The 24,681-nt window shown below is 43.2% G+C and overlaps 1 protein-coding gene across 1 annotated transcript in view; it reads right to left on the bottom strand.

Annotated features, from left to right (window-relative positions):
- The window catches only part of FSTL4 (follistatin like 4), a gene marked incomplete at its 3' end in the record, with an annotated part of 226,337 nt that extends 202,677 nt beyond the window's left edge, over positions 1-23,660 (bottom strand). Inside the window, exons 1-3 of the mRNA XM_082291254.1 lie at positions 23,638-23,660; positions 19,212-19,347; positions 8,430-8,463 (exon numbers count right to left, since the gene is read on the bottom strand). Coding sequence (XP_082147380.1) covers positions 8,430-8,463; positions 19,212-19,340 — 163 coding nt within the window. The 5' untranslated portion in view covers positions 19,341-19,347; positions 23,638-23,660. The remainder of the gene's footprint in view (positions 1-8,429; positions 8,464-19,211; positions 19,348-23,637) is intronic.
- Positions 23,661-24,681: the final 1,021 nt, after the last annotated feature.

The following is a 24,681-nucleotide window of genomic DNA, read 5'->3' as shown; positions in this document are numbered from 1 at the left end:
CTAGTATTCTTCAAAAGATCTCATCAAACACAAGCAAGCAGCATAGCATGGATAAATAACTCCTTCCTCATGACAAACAAGGAAATATTTATGGAAGGCTATTAAACTTGGATTACTGAGACACTGGAGCAGTTGTGGAGTGGCCAATCAGCTCTGCTGACTAAATACATATTTATAAATGCTTTAGTTCTTTTATTTACCCAATGGACCAAAATGGCTTATTCATTCTGTTTTGGTTTTATTTGGGTCTATCAAGTACAGTAAATGTGCAGTTAGGTGCATAATAAAAACTCCTTTAGAGAAGTAATTACATTACCTTTCACAGAGCAGATTTTTCTTTCCCAAGCACCAAGAACAACTGGACCATTTCACGGGCTCCTAAGTTCTTATTAAAAAATATACTGACACATGCTAATTACTGAAATGAAATCTTGCTTAGAAATGTAAAGTCCAAAAGAACCATTTACGCGCAAAGCAGGGCCCCCTGAAAACCACTAATTTAAGCAGAGTACTTGCTATGGCAGCAGCCAGGGACATGGCTATGGCACCAAACATCTGAATGGTTCATTCTTCATATCCTACTAGGAAAAAATTCTTCCCTGTGAGGGTGGTGAGGCCCTGGCACCCAGGTTGCCCACAGAAGCCGTGGGTGCCCCATCCCTGGAAGTGTTCAAGGCCAGTTTGGACATGGCTTGAAGCAAACATGAGATAGTGGAAGGTGTCCCTGCCCATGGCAGGAAGCTGTAATGAGATGACTTTTAAAGTCCCTTCCAACCCAAACCATTCTGGGGTTCTATGATCCCACAGGGTTTGGCTAGAGCTGGTGTGGTAGAAGAATATAATATCCCCACAGATAAGCACTGCAAGGATCACTGATGGTCTCAGGCACTGCCCTGGTCACCTCCAGGAGAGGCCACCACAGCCCCCTTAGAGCCTCCCCTGCCATAAACCACCACCCCCAGCTGGGCTAACCCAGTAACAGGCTCAACACCTGCATCTTCCACAGGCCAAGGCCATGACCACCTGGGAGTAAGTACCTGAACTAAGAGAACACAAAGATGGTTATTCCTCTCTTTTTAGCTCATATTTGAGCAGTGAGTTGAAGCTCTGAAAATATTAACCTAATTGCTCTACCTTAAAGTAAAGCTCAGTTAAGGAAAAAATGGCATGTGGAAATCTATTAAGTCTGAAATTGAAAATACACCATGCTCTTATACATATTAAGTAGGCCAGTAGCATGTTCAAAAATCATGACTCAAAACCCTGACTGGACCCAGAAGCAATCCTGGACTTTGGGTCTTTTGTCTCAAAGTCCAAGTTTACTCATTTTTCTAATATCTACGACATGCCAAATAAACTGATTTGTTGGAGAGTGTTTGCTGCCATTATCAGAAACATCTGCTGCCAGTTTTTTATTCAACCCTTACAAATGAGTTTATGTTATACGTCTGGAGTTACAGTGCATTTGCACCTTTCGATGCTTGCATGTGCAAGCATCACATGTCTGCTTCATATGAGAATGGCTTCCAAATCACGCAATGCTCTCTGTAACAATAGCATTTCACCAGAGGTATGTGGCTGGACACAAAAGTAGTATTTCATAGAAATAACAATGCACCACTGAAAACAACCAAAACATCAAATCCAACATGACTTCGAGTCTCACTGTATTTCAACCTGGCTGCTGCCAATGATACTTAAGAAAAGCCCATTTGTCTGAAAACATGTTCTCTTATTCTTAAAGACAGGTTACCTTAGAAGACCAGTGCAAACCAGTCCTGCTTTACAGCTCCGGGTCAGCTGGAGAAAAGTGCTTTGCGGGGGCTGAAGATGCAGCCAAAACAAGGTTTGTAGGACAAAGTGGCATCTTCCAAAAGACTGCCCAGTTTCAATGGAAAAAGTAGAGAAGCTTGTGGAGTCGAGGGATGACAGAAGCCAACAGCACAAGCAGTTTTTTCAGCTGCCAAATCAGCACAGTTTGTTCTGATTTCAGATGGGAAAAGAGAGATGCCTTCAGGCACATCCAACTTCAGCACTCTGCACTGGGGATACTTATTTATGATGTATGGTGGGATGGAATACATATATAAGTTATTTTGTATCTCCCTATAAGTCCTCACAAGGCCTTACAGGTTTCTGGTTCATCCCCATCTTCTCCCTCTTCCCACACTGGGAGCTGAAGTCTGTCCACTTCCTAAGCTTGCCTACAAGCTCCTTGATCCGACCTACTGCTGGAAACAGCTTCCTGAACAGCCACTCAAGTTTTCACTTCAGCTCCTTCAGGTCCATCAATCTGCTGCTCTAGCAAAGCCACACTATTATATTTACTTACTAAACAGTCATGCCCATTCTGCCATGAAGAGAATTCATTCCTCCTCCTGCCCCAAAGTACTTAACTACAGAAACTGATGGATCTATTTACAAGAACCTTAACTCTGCAAAACCACTCTGCTTCCACCAGTCAAGAGAGCTGAGCATGCAAGGAGTTTGCTATGGCTATGGCAAAGCTGGGCTAAACCACAGCTGCATTCACATTTTCAGAAGGAATCCATCTCCATGAACAGTCATTTGTCAGCCAAATGTGACCACCAGGACCAGCCCTGTTTGGTTCAGGAGCTGTCCAGAAACTCCCTGGTTAAGCTGCAATTCTCTGCTCCTCATCCCAGACACATGTGCAATACCAACAGCAATGTTAAGACTACCCAGGAGCATTCACATTCCTGTTTAATTTACTACTGTGCCTACTGGTTAATGTGTTGATTATTTGAGGTTCTTCCCCCACCACATGGTTTTACTCCCTTCTTTTAATTCTTGCCACTTGAAAGCACAAAATATGCCAAATTATAATTAAACACCACTGCTGATAGATGTGTGGGAGCAAACAACTTTGCCCCTTCCCAACTAGGGCTAGGCTGTTCAAGTGGGATGAAGTATAAAAAAAGCTGAGAAACTGTGGTTTCACAAGCTTAGAAACACAGGCACTAAACATCAGATTAATATTTTGACCCAAATGTCCTTCCCTGGGTAACAGATTTCAAAGCATATGTTGTCAGTCAATGGCAAAGCCAGAGATAATAAAACTTTCTATGAAAATAAGGCATCTGAGATGGACAGAGACAAAAAACTTTGTTCAAAGTAAAGACTGAGTAACTGTTAAAACCAGTCTAAAAAACATGGAAAATATTCCAACTTGTGATTCAACAAAACAGGTATTTTTAATGTAAAAGCTGTCCTTCAAACTTTGGAGGAATGTCCTGAAATACAGCCAGTGTGTTTCTGAACATCCAACACTATACAGAGCATATACATACAAATATTTCTTTTTATATCGTATCATCTGGATGTAACTGAGATAGCCAGACAACCAAGATCCTTTGGGTACAGTTGCTTCTAAAAAGCAACACAGGCACGGCTACTGATTTTTTGGTAGGTTTTGACCAAGTCATAAGAAAAAAACACAAAGTTTTTGGACTCCAGTAATAAGGAAAAAACCAACATAATGGGAAATTAATAGGTGATTTACTACAAAAGTAATTACAGCTGACCACTTTGTGTTCCTGAAGGATTTGAGGAGAGCAACTTATCATTTATGCCAATTTTAGAGTGCCTGTCATCCTCCATGGAGAGGCAAAAATTTGAAGTGGGCAAAAAGAAAGGACAAAGTAAACAGAATTTCTGAAGGGCATTATTATTTTATAACCATGAGTCAGTTTTTCATGTAGGACATAAAAACTGGTGTCAAGTGGAGAATAATGAAATATTTCTTAAGCTGTTGGCTAGATCCTCTACCACTGCTAATTGATGCAAAGATTTTTCAGTAACACTGGCAACTTGAGAAAGCTCAGGGTGTACTATAATATTCTATTGTTCATCACTGTGATTAGGAATCACAGTGTAACAATGAGGATTGTGTATCTGCAATAAATATATACAAACAGTACATCCACAACACAGAGCTTGTGAAAACTTCAGAGAAGTGTCAATTCAAATAAGTTTTAATTCAAACCAGATGCTTAAACTTTGTATCCTTATGGCAGTGTGATGTCATCTGTCTGAATAAATCTAGAGTTGCATCTCATTTAATAAGATTATATGGTCAGAGCAGAAGCAATTTGCTTGAACATTTCTTGGCTGAATGGTTTCAAAAGCATCTTTTGACACTAATTTGTTGAACAGATGATTGTGAACAACATAAAAACAAATTAAAAGTTTTAAGTGCTTGGGTGAGAATCTCAGCTAATAAAAAGCAAAGGTGGTCCATTAATTCAGCAGAGCTTTGCTTGTTTGTATCTTCTGAAGACCTGGTTCTTTACGCTTAATGTGACTATACATATGCTTGGGCATAGTTCTACACAGCAGACAATTTGTTCTAGTACTCAGCATCCTTCAGCCCCACAGTGCCAACAGAAATGGGAACATTTGTCAGCTCCAGAAGTTGCAGAATTAGTTCCTGTGTTCTTGCCATTAAAATAATTGGGAAACCACTGGAGGCTCTCTTCTGCCAGACACGGGGAATTTGATAGACATAAATGTATGTGGCTTCTACATATATAAGCTGTATGGTGTAATTTACAGCAACAGGTAAGTACTACACATTCATGTACACTCATTGGTGACTTTTCCCTGTGTAATCTTTAAAATTAAACACTGCCACTGTCCAGCCTAATGTTTGCAGGTGCTGTCTACAAGCTTGGCCCTGTGTTTCTTCCAACCTAACACACACCCTTCAGTCTCCCAGTTTCCTGCACAGGGTCTTCTCCTCAGATTATGTAGATTTTTGGAAAGGAATTCTCCCCTGTGAGAGTGGTGAGACCGTGGCACTTGTTGCCCAGAGAAGCTGTGGCTGCCCATCCCTGGAAGTGTTCAAGGCCAGGTTGGATGGGGCTTGGAGTAACCTGGGATAGCAGAAGGTGTCCCTGCCCATGACGGGAGTGGGGTGGAATGGGATGGGCTTTAAGGTTCCTTCCAACCCAAACCATTCTGACACTTCAGCCTTTTCACTAAATGCCTGCTGTGTCCACATGATCTGCACAAACTGGTGCTTTTCTCAGCTCCCTACTCCTGTTTTGCTCTTCCCCGTCTGCTCTCCTGCAGTATTACACTGCCCTGGACAGCTGATAGGACTGTGCAGGTTCTTCACCTTTTGGCTCAGTTCCCCTTTCCTGTGCACTAATGGCAGGAAAAAATTATGAAAAAATAACAAAAATGGGAAAAGAGAAAATACTCAGTGGAAAAATGTCTGCCTACTCAAACTTGCCCCCTGATCTTAGTTCAACAGAGCAATATAGAGGGGTGGTATTGAAATCCTGTGCTTGTTTATCACATGCTCAAGTTTCTTGAGTGTTTTTTGAGGTTTTCTGGCTGGTTGGGAGTTTGTTTGTTTTCAAAGCACAGCACAAAACCTGGCACCCTACCCAATATTCTGGTTTCCACTGAATGAGCATAATTCAGATGGATGACACAGTGGGTCATATGTATGACCAACTCTGAGCCAAATTTCAAGTGAATTTAGGAAAATATTCCTGCAGCTTCTAATCAAATCCTAGATTGAGGGGGTTTTTGATTAAAAAATTATTTTTAGTCAAAAAGGGTAATATTTGCACACTAGTTAGGGATCCCAGGAACAAAACAGTTCTGCAGCCATTTTCATTTCAATTGAGAAGAAAATCAGTCTCCAAACATCACTGAGAGGTGGCTGCCAGTTGCAGTCAGGGAAGCATCTCTCCTCCATACCACAGCAATTAAAACATCATGTAATTACTGCTGATCTCATGCCATGGACGTCAAAGGAAAACCATTCATTGACTGTAATTGGCTTTGGAGCAGGTTCAAAACTTCTCCAGTATATGTAGTCCTGACACCTTGGAAACCAAAAGCATCCCAGTCTAACAACACTCATCCACAAGTAAAATAGGAAAAAAGTGTTTTCATGCTCAACAAAAATCAAGGCTTTGCTCCCTCTGAAAGAAAAGGGTCTGCTTTAAATCTAAAGGACTCAAACCTTTTGTCCCAAAATAAAGAAAAAATCTGAAAAGTGTAAACCTGGATTGCCCCACCTTTCACCAAAAGCTCTGTTTTTAATCACCTTGGATCATCCATGAGCCTGGGATTGTAAGAGCAGATACAGAGTTAATCTGCTGAGCTCTCACCTTTGTGGGTGTTTCTGTAAGATATTTTTTAGTTTTTCAGCTTTTCAAGAGAATGCGAAAATTTCCACCAAGGGAACAGAACAAGGATAAGCCCCCAACCCCCGATCTCTTCCAATCATCTCATTTCCTCAGGTAAAAACCATTACCCACAAAAATTACCATTTTAAGGGGAAAAAAGGCCTCAATCTTAATGTCACCTCATACCATATCACAAAATTTATAAAAAATCCTTTTGTGTGCATAATAAACATTCTGACCCTCCCGTTATTTTTTTCCTGGCATGGAATGGTACCTGCTCCATGCACATTTTAATACTGAAGAGGTTTCTGAAGGAGCCTTTAGTTGAATTATTTTATAGGCACTATTGAGGAATAACTTCAGAGAGGAAGATACTTAAACATTGCTGAAAATCCCCAGGCAGCTCTGCAAATCCACAGGCTTTTGTGATCAAGAGGTATTTACCATGTTTGTTAACATTTTCTTGACTTCTGAGGAGTTTGCAGTTCTTCAGACAGACTTGATAATTCACATATTATTGCCTTGCTGGGCACAAGCCAAATTTATCTATACACCTCAACTCCCTCAGTTGCCATCCCCTTCACTCCAGCCATGGGTCTAAGAAGCATCTAACAGAAGTCCATAATATTGAATTCACTTTTGAAAAAAAATTGGGGTTTTAGCCCTCCAAATGAAAGTTAAATCTTACCCATCCTCTGAAAGCAATGAGAAATCAGCCTCACTTAGCCTGGAAATTTGGTGCCTTGAGGCACTGATCACCAAATCCAGTTATTGCTTTGAACAGTCTCCAAGCACCCACATGATCCGTAAACTCAATCCTGATTTCAAAAATCGCTATCTTTAAGCTCTCATATGTGTTGGTTACTTTCACTGGGAAGAAAACTTTGGAAATAGAACTCATATCTGAAACAGGACTAGAGGTACATCCACGGGACTGGATTCAGTCTCCATGCCTATAATGAACTGCACCACAAACTACAGCCAGAGCATGACTGAAATGTGTCCACATCCACAATGCCAAGGTGCTTTTCTGCATCTCAAAGCAGCCTTGACCCACCCAAAAGCCCTCCTCAGTTTGAGACTGAGGGAAACACAATAAAACTGGATTTCTTCATGAAGAGTGGCAGAAGTTTGATAAAACACACACATTCACAGGACATCTAAACTAAAGAGATTTCACCTTTAGCAATAGATGTATTTTTAATTCATTCAAGCTTCTCTGCTGCCTTGGCCTCACAGAAGAAAAAAAAACCACAAAAACACAACCATAAAAAAAAAAGGAGATTTGCCCAAATGACAAGTTACCCTTTGACCTGACCTTCTTTTGCTTATGCAGTAAAACGTTTGTAGTTATAACCTCTTCCCAACATATGGGATGCCTGAAGCAATTCAAGAAGCTACTGGAAGGGAACAGGGAATGCATTAATCCATTGAACAGGAGAGTGCCACCTGCTTCACATTCTACCAAGACAGATGAGGAAAGCAACGGCCTGATCCAGAAAACATCTGCTGAACAAAATCAAAATTAATGATAACCAGAATGACCTCTTTGATGGCCTATTCTCCCCCAGCTGCCAGGAGCCATCAAAGAGCCACTCCTCGCAGCAGCCAATTAGTTACTGAGGCAGCAGAGTTCCCAGGAGCTGGATCTGAGCTGGGAGCATCAATGCACCTTTGGGTGGATCTGTGGTGTGCTGATGCATGGAGAGCCTTGTCTGCATCTTTTTCTCCCTAAACACTCCAGCGTCAGAGTTTATCACAGAATGGTTTGAGTTGGAAAGGACCTTAAAATTCATCCAGTTCCAACCCCTGGCATGAGCAGGGATGCCTTCCACAATCCCAGGTTGCTCCAAGCCCCGTCCAACCTGCCTTGGACACTTCCAGAGATGGGACAGCCACAACTTCTCTGGGTGGCCTGTGCCAGGGCCCCAGTGCCTTCACAGGGAATAATTTCTTCCTAATATCTAACCAAAATTATCTTCCTTCAGCTTAAAGCCATTTAGATGCCCTGCCAGCACCCAAACCTTGAGGTGCACACCCAACACCATCATGCAATTCTGTGCTAAAAGAGCAGCTTTTCATTGAAAAAAAAAAAATCTACAATTTGCAACACTAAGAACTGTCAGACAACCGCCAGGCACAGACTGCTGGAAATCCCACAGCAGCACAACCTTTCAAGTGTGTGAACTCATGCTCATTTTAAAAAGTTACTGCAAGCATACTCAACACCAACACATACACAAAGAAAACTGGTTTTCCTACCTTTTCTTCTTGTAACTTCAAACCTTCTGGAGTCCTATAAGGGAAAAGAGAATTTTTTGTGGTGTTTTTTATTAAACATAAGAATTGCTCAAAGGCAGGATGACCAAACCCCCCTAAAAACATTAGTCACTGACCCAGGGAAGCATCTCTGAAGCTCAATACAATAACTGAGGAGTAATTACAAGCTCACATTTCAGTTTGTCCACAGATATTTAATGGATAAATATAACACCTAGAATGATTCCTCATTGTGCAATAAATTACATTGTAAAACAGGACATTTGTCTTGAAAATGTATTTTTTTTTTTCTCTGTTGATGTAAAAGGGAACAGTTAGGAGCATTATTACTACACCAAAGATTTAGGGTTGAGGAGGGAGGAGCCATTACAGATATTTCTAGCAGAGACTTCTTCAAATATCTGAATAATTTCAAAGCCACTGGACTACTCATGCTTAAAGCTGAGGGCTCATTTCAATCCATACACACTACATAATTTGCCATATTTTTTGCAACTCATCAGAACCATCTCTAATATAGAAACTTGTATTAAAATGACACTGCGTCAAAAGGTATTTGTCAGGGTCCCTCCCCCGTCATGTAGCCCTGGGAGAGGGGCCCTGAGGGCACAGGCACGGGGTTTCCCTGCCCCTGCTCAGCCTCGTTCCCATGGGTTGGTTTGTGTTCCCTGCGCGGGCAGAAGGACCCTCGGGTCCCGTGATTGCAGCAGTTCCTCAGCAGATCCCGGCCAGGCGGCTGGAGAAATAAACATCTCTGAAACATCTACCAAGAATCAGTCCATAAATATTTCTTTTCCAAGGCTTCCTTGTTTGGTACATCATGTTACAGAATCCTCACTGTAGCAGGTATTGCATTCCCAGATACCATCTGCTTATACTAATGGTGAGACTATAGAGGAATAAATATTTAATTCCACACAGTAACATTTTTTATGGGTTAATTACAAATATGTCCAAATTTCCATCTTTCGAATTACTTCCTGCAGACAGTATTAGAAATAGTGGAATTGTGAAGACCATATGGAGTACCTCTGTTGTGGAGATAGGCCAAGAGAGGTGGGGTTGCTCAGCCTGGAGAAGAGAAGGCTCTGGGCACCACACACTACAGTGCTGTAGGTACCCATTTACTGCCTACAGAAATGCTCCTTTCTGCCTCCTGCCCCCTCCCAGAACCTCCTGGGAAGTCCAGGGCAGGACAGAGCCACAGCTGAGGTCTCCTCCAGCCCAGGGGCCACCTCACATCACCCACGTCCTGGCCCAAACATGGTGACAGTTTATTCTGTCCTTTGTCACCACTTGTGCAGGCAGCAGATGCTGCTTCTCCTTCCTTCACACGACCACAAGCAGCCTTCCTCAAAACAAAGCTTTCACCAAACTCGAGAAGGATCAGAATAGCAGAAATGGTCTCCTTGGCAGCCTTCAAGTCAACTGAGGGGGATAAACCCAAAATGGGTATTTGCTTATAAAAATACTGTCATTATTCCCTGTAGGATACTACCTCAGTGATCTTGAGCAATATGTAAAATGGCATTCAGGATTAGTACAGACTTCAAAGCATTTATCCTCTTTAGGCAGCAAAGCTCCAAGCTGTGCAGCCAGTTAAACTCCAGGGACCTCTCTGAGCTTTTCAAAATATTAGAGAGGTGGGGCACAGGATAAAAAAAACCTCAGCTACAGCTGCTATTATTAGGCCTGTGTACATACAATAGATGCAAAAGGGAAGAATACTTTAAGTCCCCCAGAGTCCCTCACACTAACAAGCTGTTTGAATTCTCTGCAGTTCAAAAGCTTAGAAACACTAAAACTAATCACAACTATTATATTGATCAAAAGGAAATAGACTATCAAGACTCTACTAAAAAAATCCAAGTGTAAGCTCACTTTCATAAAACGCCCTTTTGTTATTTCCATGTCTGCATAGACATCGTGAAAGACAAAGGACGGTCTTCAAAGTTTCCCTTCTTTTACTCTGTTCCCCTTATAATTGTAAGCTCTGATGAATATAAACTATCCCAAAAAACACATGAAGGGTTCAGAAGAAAAGTCTGTTAGAACTGCAATGGGAGAACATGAGGTCAGGCTGCATGCCATCACTTCTCATTCTGGGGAAAATAGCAGCACTTGGTACATCCCCCAAAACATCCCTTCCATGGAGAAAACTCCAATGAAACTGAGAATGCTCAAGATTTCAGGAAGGTACACAAAAAAAAGGAAAAATACCTGGCAATCACAGTAGGGCTTAAAGTACAGCACAAAAAGGTACCAGCTCCAGGCAGACTTCTCTTGAAGAGGATGATACTGATCTCAAGTTAAAAAAAGAAAAAAATCACACAGAGGTTTCAAAGGTTTTAATAGTGTTACCAGTAGAGAACTAAACTATTTTGATAAAAATGACACTAAAGTTCTTGAATGCATTGCCTGAGGAATACTTTTCTGTAGCAGCCATAAAGCAGATGGTTATAAATGAGACTTATTTCATGGGCACCATTTAATGACTGCAAATTCCTTTAACTAAAAATCTAATTTTATCAGAGCATAAATCATCTGCTTTGAAGGGAAAAAATTGTTTTAGATTTTCCATTCCTTCTAAAAAAGCTTCCTCATGTACTGCTTTAAATAGCATTTCATTAGTGCAATACAACAATTTTATTTGTCAAGGTTCACTTTTAGCACCTATTTCCTACTTTTTAATGTTAGTCAATTGAGTACAGAATGAAAGGTCCTTCTGTTCTGTATCTGAAGTGCCTAATCATTATGTGGAAATCAATGTAGTATGTTTGCTTCAGGACTGCCTTTCACCAGACATGTAGCTAAAGAAAAACTGCATCTCCAAAAGACCAAGCACCCCAGTGTCATCAAGTATGATAAATAATTCTACCTGGAACAGGAGGGATGAAAACCAAAATCGAACAGAATTCACTACCTGCTGTCACACTTCACTCCCCTGTAGCTGCAGTGTGTTGTACCAACACCTGTGTCAATATGATGCAATTTAACAACTGGTTTTGCACAAAGCCCTTTTCTGCTCTTACAAAAGGAATGCCAAGGCATAATAACTAGTTTATGTTATTATCTCCTGAGTAATGATGCACTAGTGATAAATCCGATTTCATTCAGAACAAACACAGAGCATTGGGAACTTTGTTGTGCAGAGTTAAAACACAACACCATGGAGGGAATACACAACGTAAGACAGAGCTTGGTAGACAACAAACAGGTTTACCAATGGTCATTAGCAACAGATGCAAGCAGAAAAACCACTTTCAGGTTGTTTTGTATAGAATCACAGAATGGTTTGGGTCGGGAGGAACAATAAAGCTCATCTCATTCCAAACCTCCTGCCACAGGCAGGGACACCTTCCACTAGTCCCATCCACCCTGGCCTTGAACACTTCCTGGGATTAATTCAGTATTTAGAAATTTGGACATGGCTATGCATCTCCCATCCCTGTTTGTTACTGGCCTCTGATCCCAGTACAGAATGATGCTCAGCATGGATCACCAAAGCAGATACCAAACTCAAGCACCTCAAGCACCATAACCCATTGGATAACCTTGCAATGGTTTCAGCCTCTTGCCCTTTAATACTGATTTAGATTTAGTCAAAAGGCACCCCTTTTTATGACCAAAATTTAATATAGCAGACTCTTCCAAAAGACCCCAAAACTTTAAAAAAACCAAACAAACCTAAAAAACCACCACCATCAGTGGCAAAACAACAATTAATGCAGCAGATTAAGAGATGCAGAAGAACAGGTAGCATTCCAGATCCACAGGTTCCCTGCATTGCTGACCTTACCAGACCCTTCGTGGGAGACACAGCAGTGCAAGCAGATAAATCAAACCCAGTCCCTGCAGCTGGGCTCATGCTGGGTCTCGCAATAAATCAGATGTTACCTCTGCACACTCCAGGTCTCCAGGGACCTGCTCTCAGGATCATCCTAACTGCTGTACAATTTGTAAATATACAGTCCTAACTCATTTAGCAAATTAATACAGAAGTGGCTGTTCCTATTAATAGACTACCATGCCATGGATTTTTTTCCTCCCTTCAGAGCCTTCTCTTCCTTATCTACAGTGAGGGGTCAAGCAAAGAGGTAGATTTAGATTAGATACTAGGAATAAATTCCTCCCTGTGAGGGTGGTGAGGCCCTGGCACAGGCTGCGGCTGCCCAGAGAAGCTGTGGCTGCCCCATCCCTGAAGTGTTCAAGGCCAGTTTGGACAGGGCTTGGAGCAACCCTGGTCTAGTGCCACCCATGGCAGGGGGGTGGAATTAGATTAGTTATAACCCAAGCCCATATCATTCTATGAAATGGCACCCAGTACAGGGCTGGTGAGACACTCTGCATGGGGACTGGAGCATCAGCACAATGTATGACTCTGACAATCAGGATTTTCTGTTTACAGCCATGAATACAGAATATTTTTTAAAAAAACCCATGTTAATCAGGCAGAGATTATCCACTTTTTTTTTTTGATCAGGCATGAAAAAAATAGATCACATGCTACTGTTTAGAGAAAGCTTGATATCGGTACAGACACTGGCAATTTAGATTTGTCCCGTCTGGTATAAACACTGAGAGAAATTCTGATGTCTCACATCACACAGTATCATCTGCTCATCCATACGGTAGCTAATTGAGATAATTGCTGCATCTCTGATTTACTCACTACTATTTCTGGACTCCAGATGAGAAACCCAGGTACAGCTCCATAAATTTCCACGTTGTCATGGGGAAGCTTGTGGGATGGCTGTTTTTAGAAATCCCAAATTTGTCGATGTACCCTTGCTAATCTAAAAAACTGAGAATTCCCCTGCTTGGCAGTCAAAAGTACTTCAAATAGAACCGTCTTCCTCTAAAAACTAATGCTACAGCCTTTGTTTCAAAGGGAGAATATGCTACATTTGAAAGAAAAAAAAATGCTCAACATTTAGTCTTTTAAGGCTGAGTGGCTTCTAAACAGAGTATCAGGAAGTTTAACCCTCTGCCACATCATAGCCAAGTAAAGATTGCCTTGATTCCTTTTATATTTGCAACATGGTTTACTCTGGTCCCATTCTCTTCTTCAAAATCATACCAGCATTTCCCCATCTCAGTACAATTTTTCACAGTTGCTCAACTGTGACATGAGAAAAACTTACTGGAATTTGATCCCTGCAGTCAGTTTGTGCCACAGCTCAGCACAGAGCTGGGCACCGCAAGCCCAAGTCCCTCTGCTCCCCAGGGCCAGCATCCACGCACCCAAAATTCAAGGTCATTAACATCCAATGCACCACAGACTGCTCCCATGCAGCAAGGGGGGCCTCTTCTCTCAGCTGGAAGGTGACAGTCCCCAGCAAACTGGGCAGTGCAGAACCACCACGAGGTATCACACACCACATCCTACCAGAAGTTTAAAAATCATAAAGGAAGCAGGATTTTTGTTCTGTAGGGGACTACAAACAAGTGGGTTTCATCTTCACATTGTGCTTTAGATGCATCTTGATGATCCCTGACACTCACTATTGAGCCATAACCATTTATGTAAACCAAAATTCTTCTCATTTTCTGGTGTTATTCAAGTATACAGTACCTGCCTTGTTCCAACATTCACATTTTCTAGTACTTCAAGCACAAGAGCATCCCATAAGATACAGTATTTATTAAGCTCTCTTGAGTACACAGAAGAAAGTGGAGGGGAGGTTGGGGACACAGAGGAAGGAGCTCAACATGCATGACAAATATTATCAAAACATTCCACAGCACCTTGAACTGCAGATGCTCTGGTAGCCAGCACTCAGAGCAAAAGCATCTCATCTCCACAGGGATAATATACCTGTTAAGATTTAGGATGCTCTACAAAAAAGCAATTACTGCTGTTAGAGATACCACATAAATGCAGGTAACAAGGAGTGAATTATCACTACATACCAAAGTGATACAAAAATACACTTAAGTCTTGTCTCCCTGTACTTTCACTAATGCTTGAAACAGGAGCAGGCTGTAGCACAGTATAGATTTAAATTAAAATCTGATTCTTTTCTTCCTTTCTCCAAACTGAAAAGCAGAGAGAACACTCACATGGTAGAGAATATACTACTACTATTAAGAATTAAAATAAATACCAGGATATTAGATCTTCAACTGTATATAAAATTGATACACTGTGCCTATTTTATTCCAAGCTCATCCTCTGAAATTGTGTCTCTATTTGAATTAGAAGCAAAAAGCTTGTATCAAAAGCCTTTGCAATTTTTTACCTTCCAAAACCAATTATTTCCTAGTCTGTCAGATTAGGAAATATTACTTTTCTGCTGCTCTGAATAACCTGCTGTGGTGTTCAGATGCATCAGTAAGTGATGCAACATTTAACAATCTGACTATAACTAGGAATTTCGGCAATAATTGATACTCTTAGACAAGCAAAGTTGAAGCTGTGAGTGGACTCCACAGAAATGGTTTATTCTGGGCAGGAGGGCACTGAAGGGCTGGTCTGATCCAGCTGTTTGCAGTACATTTATACTTGGGGATTTTAAGCAGTTCAGGTGCCATAGAAACATAGAACCACAGAATGGTTTGAATTCAAAGGGGCCCTAAAGATCATCCAATTCCAACCCCCTACCACGGGCAGGAACACCTTCCACTAGACCAGGTTGCACAGAGCCCTATCCAATCTGGCCTTGAACACTTCTAGGGATGGGAATCTACACTCTCCTTCAAGTAATAATGAACAATAACAATAGATAGCCAACGGAGCCAATACCTGCCAAATGCCAACAAGAAGAAAGTTATGGTGCCTTGAAAAATGAGCACATGGGGCATCACCTGTGAGCTCTGTACAGAGGACCTTGCCCAGGGACACAGCTGTTCTCCCCACAGGAACATGGGGGGCTGTGCACAGTCTCCTGAGACTTCTCAAGTAGGAGGATGGGTGGCAAAAAAAGCATGGCATGAAAGCCAAATTAAAGCAATTAAGTATTTCTAGAAAACCACAGAGCAGTTCTGTAGACCTGAGCAGACCACAGAACACCTGCCAGTCTTTACTGTCACTGCTCAGGAGCTTGGTGACATTCAAATACTTAACAATGCAGCACAAAACCATTCTCCATGTACCACAACACAGGATTATTCTCCACTTTCACACTATCAAGCCAGGACAATATTATTCAAGCTACCCACCAGCAGTGCCCCAGAAAACATAACACAATTTAAATTTCCAAAATGCAGCTCTGTGATGACTTGCGTTAGAGGAGCTCTGCTGCTGGAAGGGCTGAAGAAGACCTGCAGCACTGCTCTGTTCATTTTAGGTTCAGAAAAGGAGATGCAAAGCCTGCCCCAAGAACCATGGCAAAACCAGCCTGGCTTCAGCACGCACAGGAAATCAGCCTCTCACAGAGAAAGCAGGGAATGGGAGAAGGGAAGCTGGCTGTCAAATTTCAGTATTTATTAAGATGCTTTGCAAATTACCCCAGGAGGCTGAAAAAAAAATCAGCCTCAGCTACTAGTGTGGATTACCTTGTAGATATTGAGCGGACTAGCACCGTAGGCTTTCTGTCAGAAGCTCCTGGCCAAGTTCTCCTCCAAACCCAAACTCCAGGGTCATTTCAGATCCAGATTGTTTGTCTCTTTTCTGCTCATACTGGAAACTTTCTTCACTACCACTGACAATGACTCAGAAAGCTATGTTTTTTGAGAATTCCTTTCTAGAAGGAAGAGGTGACCCCAGATCACATCACCTGGTGTACCATGGACCACCCAAAGCCCTTCCGAGCCAGCACAGAGCTGCCCATGAATTTTAGGCACCTCTAGAACTTCCAACTTGAACATGCAATCAGACTTGCTGAAGGCAGAGGAAAAAACTTGTCCAAAAACAACATCCCAGAGTAGTGAGCTCTATATATCTGGTATTTTGGCATATATTCCACTGAATAGGATTTAGTCCCATGATGGTTCAACCCTGAGAAGATGCACCCAAGTTCACATGCAATGCCCAGAAGCTTCAAGAGCTTTCTGGCAACCCCTGGAAACAGCTTATGAGAAGTTTCACAGAACACAGCAGTATTCTCCAAAATTAATACAAACCAGACAAGTTGCAGCTTTCCAGTCAAATACTAATGCTGTCCTTTTTTTTAATTAAGTGTTCTATTTTAGCTCTTTCATTGAAACTGGAATTTCATAATGCATATACACATTTATCAACTATTCTAATCAGGACTAAAAGTAATCCAGAAAACAAACCTCTTCTCAGGAACACCCCATAAACTTGAGGGATGAAAAGCTGTGCATCAAGAAAAACACACACCATTGTTATGTTAAAGGGTTGATTTCTGATCAGAAGGACTTGTAGTCTTATTTTCTTTAATAAATTCAAAGCACAACTGCAATAATTCTCCCACATACCATGAAGAAATCGATTTAGCAATCCGAACATAAATTAAGCAAAGTTTTTGATTCAGTAAACTTGTTCCTATGTAGATCAGAACAAGTATTAGTGAAGGTCAGTGACCGATACCTACATATTTGCTTTGATGAGGTTCACAAGAATTTTCCATCAGAGCACACTTCAAAATTACTTGACCTGTAAATTAACACTTCGCTCATTTTTAAAGAGGTTTTAGAGAATTGCTAGGAGCATTTCTAGTTGTGACTCAATATTTTTTAAATGCATGTTAATGGATCTACATATTAATTAAACCATAAAATTTGGAACCTAACAAACTTCTCACGGATAAGGAGCTCCAAATTGAACAAAGCCCAATACTCTAGAAAAGGGTTTCAGTAACTGTTATTATTAAAAAAAAATTATGGCTAAGTTATTTTCTGCAAGAGAAAGTAACTTCTGTTTACTCTCAAAAGGTGCTTATCTCAGTTTTACTGACCCTACCTGAAAGCTATGCTCACGGCTTTCAGATTAATTTTGGTGTTGGGTGCCACACTGTATAAACACTATTTCTTGTGGAAACAAGAAATATTGTACAGATATTTTTTCAAAAATCTGAATTATAACTTACAGTTCTTGAATCTATTTTAACTGCATTCTTTGTACATTCATAATTTTAATATTCACACTTGTTAAATTCTGTGCAAACCTGAGTAAATATGCTTTTAGCTGAGATCCTTCCACCTCAGGCAAGATCAAGTAATTGGTACAATAACATTACGGTCTTTAGAGAAAGATCAAATGAATTAGTGTCTTTCAAGTAATATAATAGTTCTATGATTAACATTAAAGTAAATTGAGTAATGAATTTAATTCCTCAGTGCAACTTCCTTAAAAAAAAATCAAAACTAATGTGCATTAGTTGAGAATAAGATTTTTTTAACTGCACAAGAATGCAAAATATTTAATAATTTTTAATAAAAAAAGCAAAAATGATCAGAGATTCTGCAAGAACAGGTTTAACAGAGTGCCAGTGTACTACCTGAGCCTACACAGCAGCAAAATAACCGTGTGGAGTTATTTTGTGGAGTGGAGGTGTGGAAGGGAACGGTTTCCCTTCTCTTTTACAGAACAGAGGTTGTATACCTCAAGGACAAAATACACCTGAAACAGACCTCAGAACTGCAGAACATCCAACACCATTGAAATTACTTTTGAGCCCTGCTAAGCAGCAAAAAGCACCTTTTTAATTGGCTTAAACTATAATGCAGATAACTGGGTATTTGTAGACAGGATGTGACTGTGAGAAATGGGACTCTCCAACTAGAACCAAATCCTAAGGCTTAAATAGATCCAATTGCAACATGAATCCATCAAGGGCTTATCATTAGACTGGCACTGACTGATGTGTCTGCCAGCACATAAGTGTTCAAGGCAATGGCAGCTAAAAGCATTGCCAAGTGTCCTTTCCCTGTCCTCCTGCACCATCTCCCACTTTCAGATATTTGAGCAACCATGTAGCAAACATACAACAATAAGGAACTAATTAAATAACTAAAATTGTTTCAGCATTCATTCATCATTTACAGCTCAAAGTCACAGTTCTAGGTTTTTGTGTCTTTATTCGCGTCTCAGACTTGTGAAAATCTCAGTGTACATCTGTGCCACAAGCAGTGTTGAGGTCTGCTTCAGAAATCCAGTATCCTGCTGGGACAGCCTGCTCCATCCATACCCCTGTGACAGCAGCCAACACTGTCACCCTCAGCACTGGAAACAGGCTCAGCTGCTTCTCCACTTCCAGAGCCAGGACTGAGCACTGAGGAGGCACTGCTGCCCTGCCCCAGTCCCAAAGCCCTATCGAGATGGGCACTAGGGTAGAAGGAGATCACCCCTCGCTAGTCACTGTTGCCGCTCCCTTTTCTATTGCTCTGCGCTTCAGAGAGGTTTCACATCAGTAAGTCTGGAGGGAAACACTTCAAGCAGTAATTTTACTGATTCTCTCCGAACGGCCTATGGCTCAGTTTTCCTTCAAAAGAGCTTTTTTTAGGTTTCACCTAAAGGTCCACTGACCCAAGTGAAGAGCCAGGACAGTTTGCTTGTTAAATTTAGCTTCACTGGTGTCAGCAGCCCCAGGATACAGCATACTGTAAAGTCTTTGGGGCAAAGACACCATCTCCACAACAGCCAGATGCCCAGTTTCACTTCCAGATGATGTCAGTATATACAAGAAGTGTAAGAATTTCTGCTTCACTGTTTTTCACTGACCTCCTCAGCAGGTGTTTAATACAAATATACATGGATAAGCCCACACTTGCTTTCTGTTTGCAGTATGGAGAGCCTGAACACAGCCCAAGAACAGAAACCCAGGAACTGTAGCTGCAGCAGCAGAGGGAGTACAGTACCTCTTGATGCAACCTCCCTGCATCCGAGTACAGCTTTCTGCTCCGGTCCACATCCATCCATCCCCTTGTGACCAACGGGAAAACCCCCAGCAATACAAGAGAGCACCAAAAGCTCCTTGATGTCATCATTTCAAGTCTGTTGGGGGAAAAAAAAAAAAAAAAGAGAACAGTTATAGAACATTCATCTTACAAAAAAACCCAGCTCCAGTTCAGTAACACAGAGGCTTCAGCTGACAGTGTCCATCCACACTCAGTCAATGCTAATGGAGCTCTACACTCTCCAGTGTATTGGCAATGAGTTCCCATACTGTAGTAATTTCACCCCAAAACTATCTTCCTCAGGATGTGCTGTTCCCACCCTGTTGCCACACAACACCTGCAGAACCAAAGTCTTGGGATTTCTGTAACTACTGTGGCCAAAAGCAAACCATATCAAAACACGGTCTTATAGTACTGCAGGAAGCCAAAGGGTGAATTTTATCCCTTCTCCAGAGCCCCAGCAGCACAGGGTCACTCACGGTCAGGGACTCACACCTGTACCCGCAGCAGATCTTCAGGAAAACACCAGACACCCACCTTTGCTTCTCTGACCACTGGAGGCTCCCAGCAATGTGACAGAAAATATCATTATTCTCCTCTGACTCAGAAGATGACATTGCCTTGAGCAGACACAGCCACTGCCACCCCCCTCAGCTACAATCAGGTGTGCAGGGTCAGCCAGGGCTGATGGCTGGCACCCAGCACACAGGGACAGTCATTCGTCCTCCAGATGAGGACATCTGCCCAGATGGTCACCAAACATACCCAAACTTGAAAGACATGAAACAAACCCTTTGCTGAAGAGGGCTGACATGTTTCTTCAACCATAATGGAGGTGAGTCCTACCTGCGGCTGTGATTTCTGCACTCATATTCCTCTGTCCCAAACAGAGACATTTCCAATTCCTCCCACACTCACCCCACTCAAGAGCAGCACCACATCCCTGGCAACAGGCTACCACAGCCCACATCATCTGTAGGGAACTGGAGGGATTTCCACTACATCGGTATCCACTTTGAGCAGTGGTTCTTGTCATGTGTAGATTTTTAATAAATTTGGAAAGAACACCAATGCAGTTACTCAAAGTGGTGTCTGATGGAACTCCTGTGTTTCACACATCACAGCCCTGTGCTGGTGCCCTGCAAGCTAAGCCAGGAGCTGTCCTTTCTCTGAACTTAAAATAACACAAGATTGTGTCATTACTTTTTACAATTAAAATACCAAAGGAATATTCAAGCCTGGAACCATTTCTGAGATGGCTGAGGAAGGCTAAAATGGACCGTTAATGAAGCATAATGACCCTTAATGAAGTGACAGCATTTCTATAGGATGAGGGACAGGCTGCTGCCTGGCTTGAGCCATACACATCAACAAGGAGGGTTACCTGCTAATGGCAAAATTCAACCAAGCTGAATTAACTCACCATGACATACCTTGTCTTGACAAGACTCATTTTATAGTGTTTTCCTGCCATGTATTTGCTACGGAGTTTATCCAAGCCTTAGTGCATCACTCCTAATTTTGGAGCCATGACCATTTACACCAGCAGTGACAGTCTCAGGTTATTTTGTTTGCCCAAAGACACCCCATCACTAGATTGAGCACAGTATACAGCACCCACAGAGCTCAGGCAATGCTTTTTCTCAGCACTAATGTAAACACACTGAATGGAAAGCATTCAGGATGAAATCAAAATTTATTAGGCTTTCTAAATTCCAATTATGAACCTCAGATGTAATGTTACTGGGACTACAAATAAATGTTTCATAAACCAAAGTCACTGTATCAATAAGCGACAAGTACATTGTTACTTTATGAATTGCTCTTCCACAGCAACATTGTTTCTCACAGGGTTTTGTTTTTTTTTTTTTCTTTAATAGAGGTATTTTGTATGCTCAGTTGATGCCCTCACAGCAAATAACATCGCAGTTCTAGAGACCTCTGACTCATATCCTGCTTGAAATTAAAAAACAGGGAACTGGAACAAAACAGGGAACACAATAGTTTAATGTATATTTAGTAAACAACTGACAGAAAGCATGAAGGTGTTTAGATTACGATCTGTTACACTGATGAAACTGAAAGGGCAAACTCTACCTGATAGAAACTCTGGTTGCTTTATAACTAGAATTTCTAGAACATCTTTAGACAGTTTAAAAGTCACTTATTTTTATTGCATGCTGACAGTACACTAATTGCTCTCAGTCACAGCAAGAGGAGGACACATTAATATACATTTTATATCTTAATAGCCTTATCCAAGCAACAAATATATACCATAAATATCAAGTGGGAGCTTATTCTGGAGTCACACAGCATTTTCATGTCACTTGGCATCCTAAACCACAGCTCAGCACTGCCTTACCCTGAGCTGAAGGGAAGGCTCCTTGCAGAACCCGGTCTGCAGCTACACCACACAATACGGCTACCAGACTGCAGGTTGAAAGTCCCCTGAAGTCAACAGAAAAACTCAAATTGATTGAATAGATCCAGACCACCACTGTAAGCTCAGACAAGTTTTACTATCCATTTCCTTTTCTCGCTTGCAGGAGGAACAGATTTGCTGGATTTGAGTTTGTATGGACATTGCTGCCCAGATAAATCAAACCTTGCACAGGAAAGGTTTGCATAAAACAAGCAGTTGTACTCAAATGAAAGAATAAATACAGGCCTTTGTGATAAAGAATATAGTATGCAAAGTCAAAAAGTTTACCTGAAGGTTGTGGTTTCCTCCTTTGAGCTAGAGCAGCCTTCCAGCTTTCTTTCCAGCTGACACTGCTCTAGCAAGAAACACTCCACAAGTACAGCAGCACCAGGCTATGCACTGTTATCTGAAGCAGCCCAAAAACAATGGCAACAGCAAAACACCCATGCCGAGGCCAGATGGGTCTGGGCAGGCACCAACACACAGGGAGAGCCTCAAATTTAAGCCCCAGTGGAAGAGGAAGATCAGCAAGCAGATGCAAAGATAAAGACAAGCACAGGTTTTAGGGTACAGGTTTTGGAGCTGCTCAAGCAAAAAGGGTCACCTTGAAAAAGGACAGGGATTAAGCATCTTGGCCATTTGAGTGGAGAACAGCACAAACTGTTTAAAGCATTTCTATGACATGCAACAGCCAGATCCTGCAGTGAGCCCACAACTTTTTTCTCCACAACACAAAAGCTTTAAGAATTCGATTATGGTGATTGTAATGAGATTAAAGAATTTGCCGAAAGCAGTTATTGGTTTTGTTTTCAGGGCTACTTAAACTGCAGCTTATTTGAGAAATTACTGGTTTGCAACAGCTTTCAATAATTTCCAACAGGCTTCACATCAGAAAGAGGCTGAACTTAATTAGTTGAAGTTCTGACTGTTGCTATAGCAAAAAGAAAGCATTTGGACATAACTGTTAACCTCTATACAAACTGGCCCTATTAAAATCAGATAAGAATCTGGTCCTTACTTCCTGCCATCAACCTTCCCAATTGCTCTGGCCTTATCTAAACAGCATTTCTATTGCTGGCAAAATAATTTTGACATCCATAATTTCTTGTTAAGTGCTACAAAAATAAGCGACAAAATTAAGTAGAAAAGCCATTCTCTCAGCAAAACAAAGAAACCAAATAATTATTTCCGTCATCTGTCTGCAGTTAAATACGGAAAGTTTGGGTGCATTAAGAACTCATTAGAATCAGCTTTGATGTTTAAGTACAAAGCGGACTTTGCATTTGAGCAAAGGCTACTTAAAAATATTTCATTTGATTATGAAATTCTCCAAGACACTTCAGTGCTCCAGAAGAAATCTGGGGAGCATCAAACCAACAAGGATGCAGGACTACCAAGAAGCTCCTGAACCTCGCAGAGATTTCTCCTCGGTTTTCAAGGCTGCCCCCACGACACGTTTCAAACACAGCTTTGCTCCGAGATGACACTCGGAGAAGTCCCATTCTAGCCCTTCCGTGACCCTCCGCTGGGCAGCGAGCGGCCAGCACCGCCGGGAAGCCGAGCATTCCCAGCGTTTCAGAGGACTGAAGAGGCCAGCTGAGGATGCCATCGTCAAGCCCAGGCCGGCTCCCGGCGCGGCTCGGGGGTCCCGGCCCCAGCCCTGCGCGGGCCCCGACGGGCGCTGTGCGGCCCGGCCCACGGCGCCACCCAGCGGCCAAGCCGGGAACCGCCGGTCCCACGCGCGACCGCGGCGGGACCCGCGCCTGAACCGACGGCGGCCCCACAGGGCAGGCACTGCGGCACCACGGCCCCCGCGCCCCAGGGACGGCAGTCACGTCCGCTCCATACCACCCCACAGGTGGCATTTCCACGGTGCGAGATGTGAGGTGAGGAGGAGGTTCCCCGTTCGCAGCCCGTCCCCCCCACGCCCCGCCGGCTCCCGGCCCCGCGGCGGACGCACACCTGTTACACCGCCCGGCCCGCGGGCGCGGAGTGCGCGCTCGGCGGGGCGCGGCGGGCGGCGGCGGCACCGGGAGGCTGCCCGGCCCCCGAGGCGCCCGCGGAGCGGACAGCGGAGGGAAGCGACGCGGATGCCGCGAGCGGGCGGGGATGGGAACGCAGTGCTGCGCGGGACAGCGGAGACGCAGCGGAACCCCGCGGGGCGCTCCCGGTGGCACTCACCTGGGGAGGAGCCGGGGCGGCGCGGCCGGTTGGGGCGGGGGCGGGCGGAGCGCAGCGGGGCCGGCGCAGGCAGTGCGCGGCGCGGGCCGGGCCGGCCCTATTTCTGCTCTCCGGGCCATAGCCGCCTGACGTCAGCGCTGCATTTGCATATTCCGCCCAATCCCGGCACCTGAGCGGGCGGCGGGACCGCCCCCGGGGGGTGGGGGGCAGCGGGGACGCCCCCTCGGGGCACTGCGGGGCGTAGCGGAGGGGACGGGACGGGACGGGACGGGACGGGACGGGACGGGACGGGACGGGACGGGATGGGATGGGATGGGATGGGATGGGATGGGATGGGATGGGGGCCGTGTTGGAGCATCCCCGCGCCGTGCCAGAAGCACGGGGCCATCGGGGGGGTCAGGAACACGGGGAGATCCTCGTGGGGCCGGTGGTACCTCGGGGTGCGGCTGCTGAGCCCCTCGTTCTGAGCTCCCCCGCAGCCCCCGTGCTCGGGAGAGCTGTTACGGGGCAATGCGTATCCCGGGCGTATGCCCGGAGCTGGGCGAGACGGGACCATTGGGTCCTCGCCGTGTGGCCGTCAAACGGGGATGTCATCGTGGGACACCGGATTGTCTGCGGTGGGACTCCGTGACCCGCCACAGCAGGCACTGCACGGCATTGAGATGTTCTGGAGGTGTGTCTTCTATTCCCACATAACCATGTTTATAAAGAGAGGCAAACATTAAAATTCATTCACTCTCCTCTTCCTCTTCATCTCGTTTACAAAAAAAAAAAAAAAAAAAAATCAATATAATAATTTCTTATCTAGTTTTTAACAAGGATGTT

Source organism: Coloeus monedula, assembly GCF_965178545.1.
Source record: "Coloeus monedula genome assembly, chromosome: 15".
NCBI lineage: Eukaryota > Metazoa > Chordata > Aves > Passeriformes > Corvidae > Coloeus > Coloeus monedula.
Note: the sequence above shows the minus strand (reverse complement) of the source record. Positions and strands in the feature narration are given on the sequence as shown.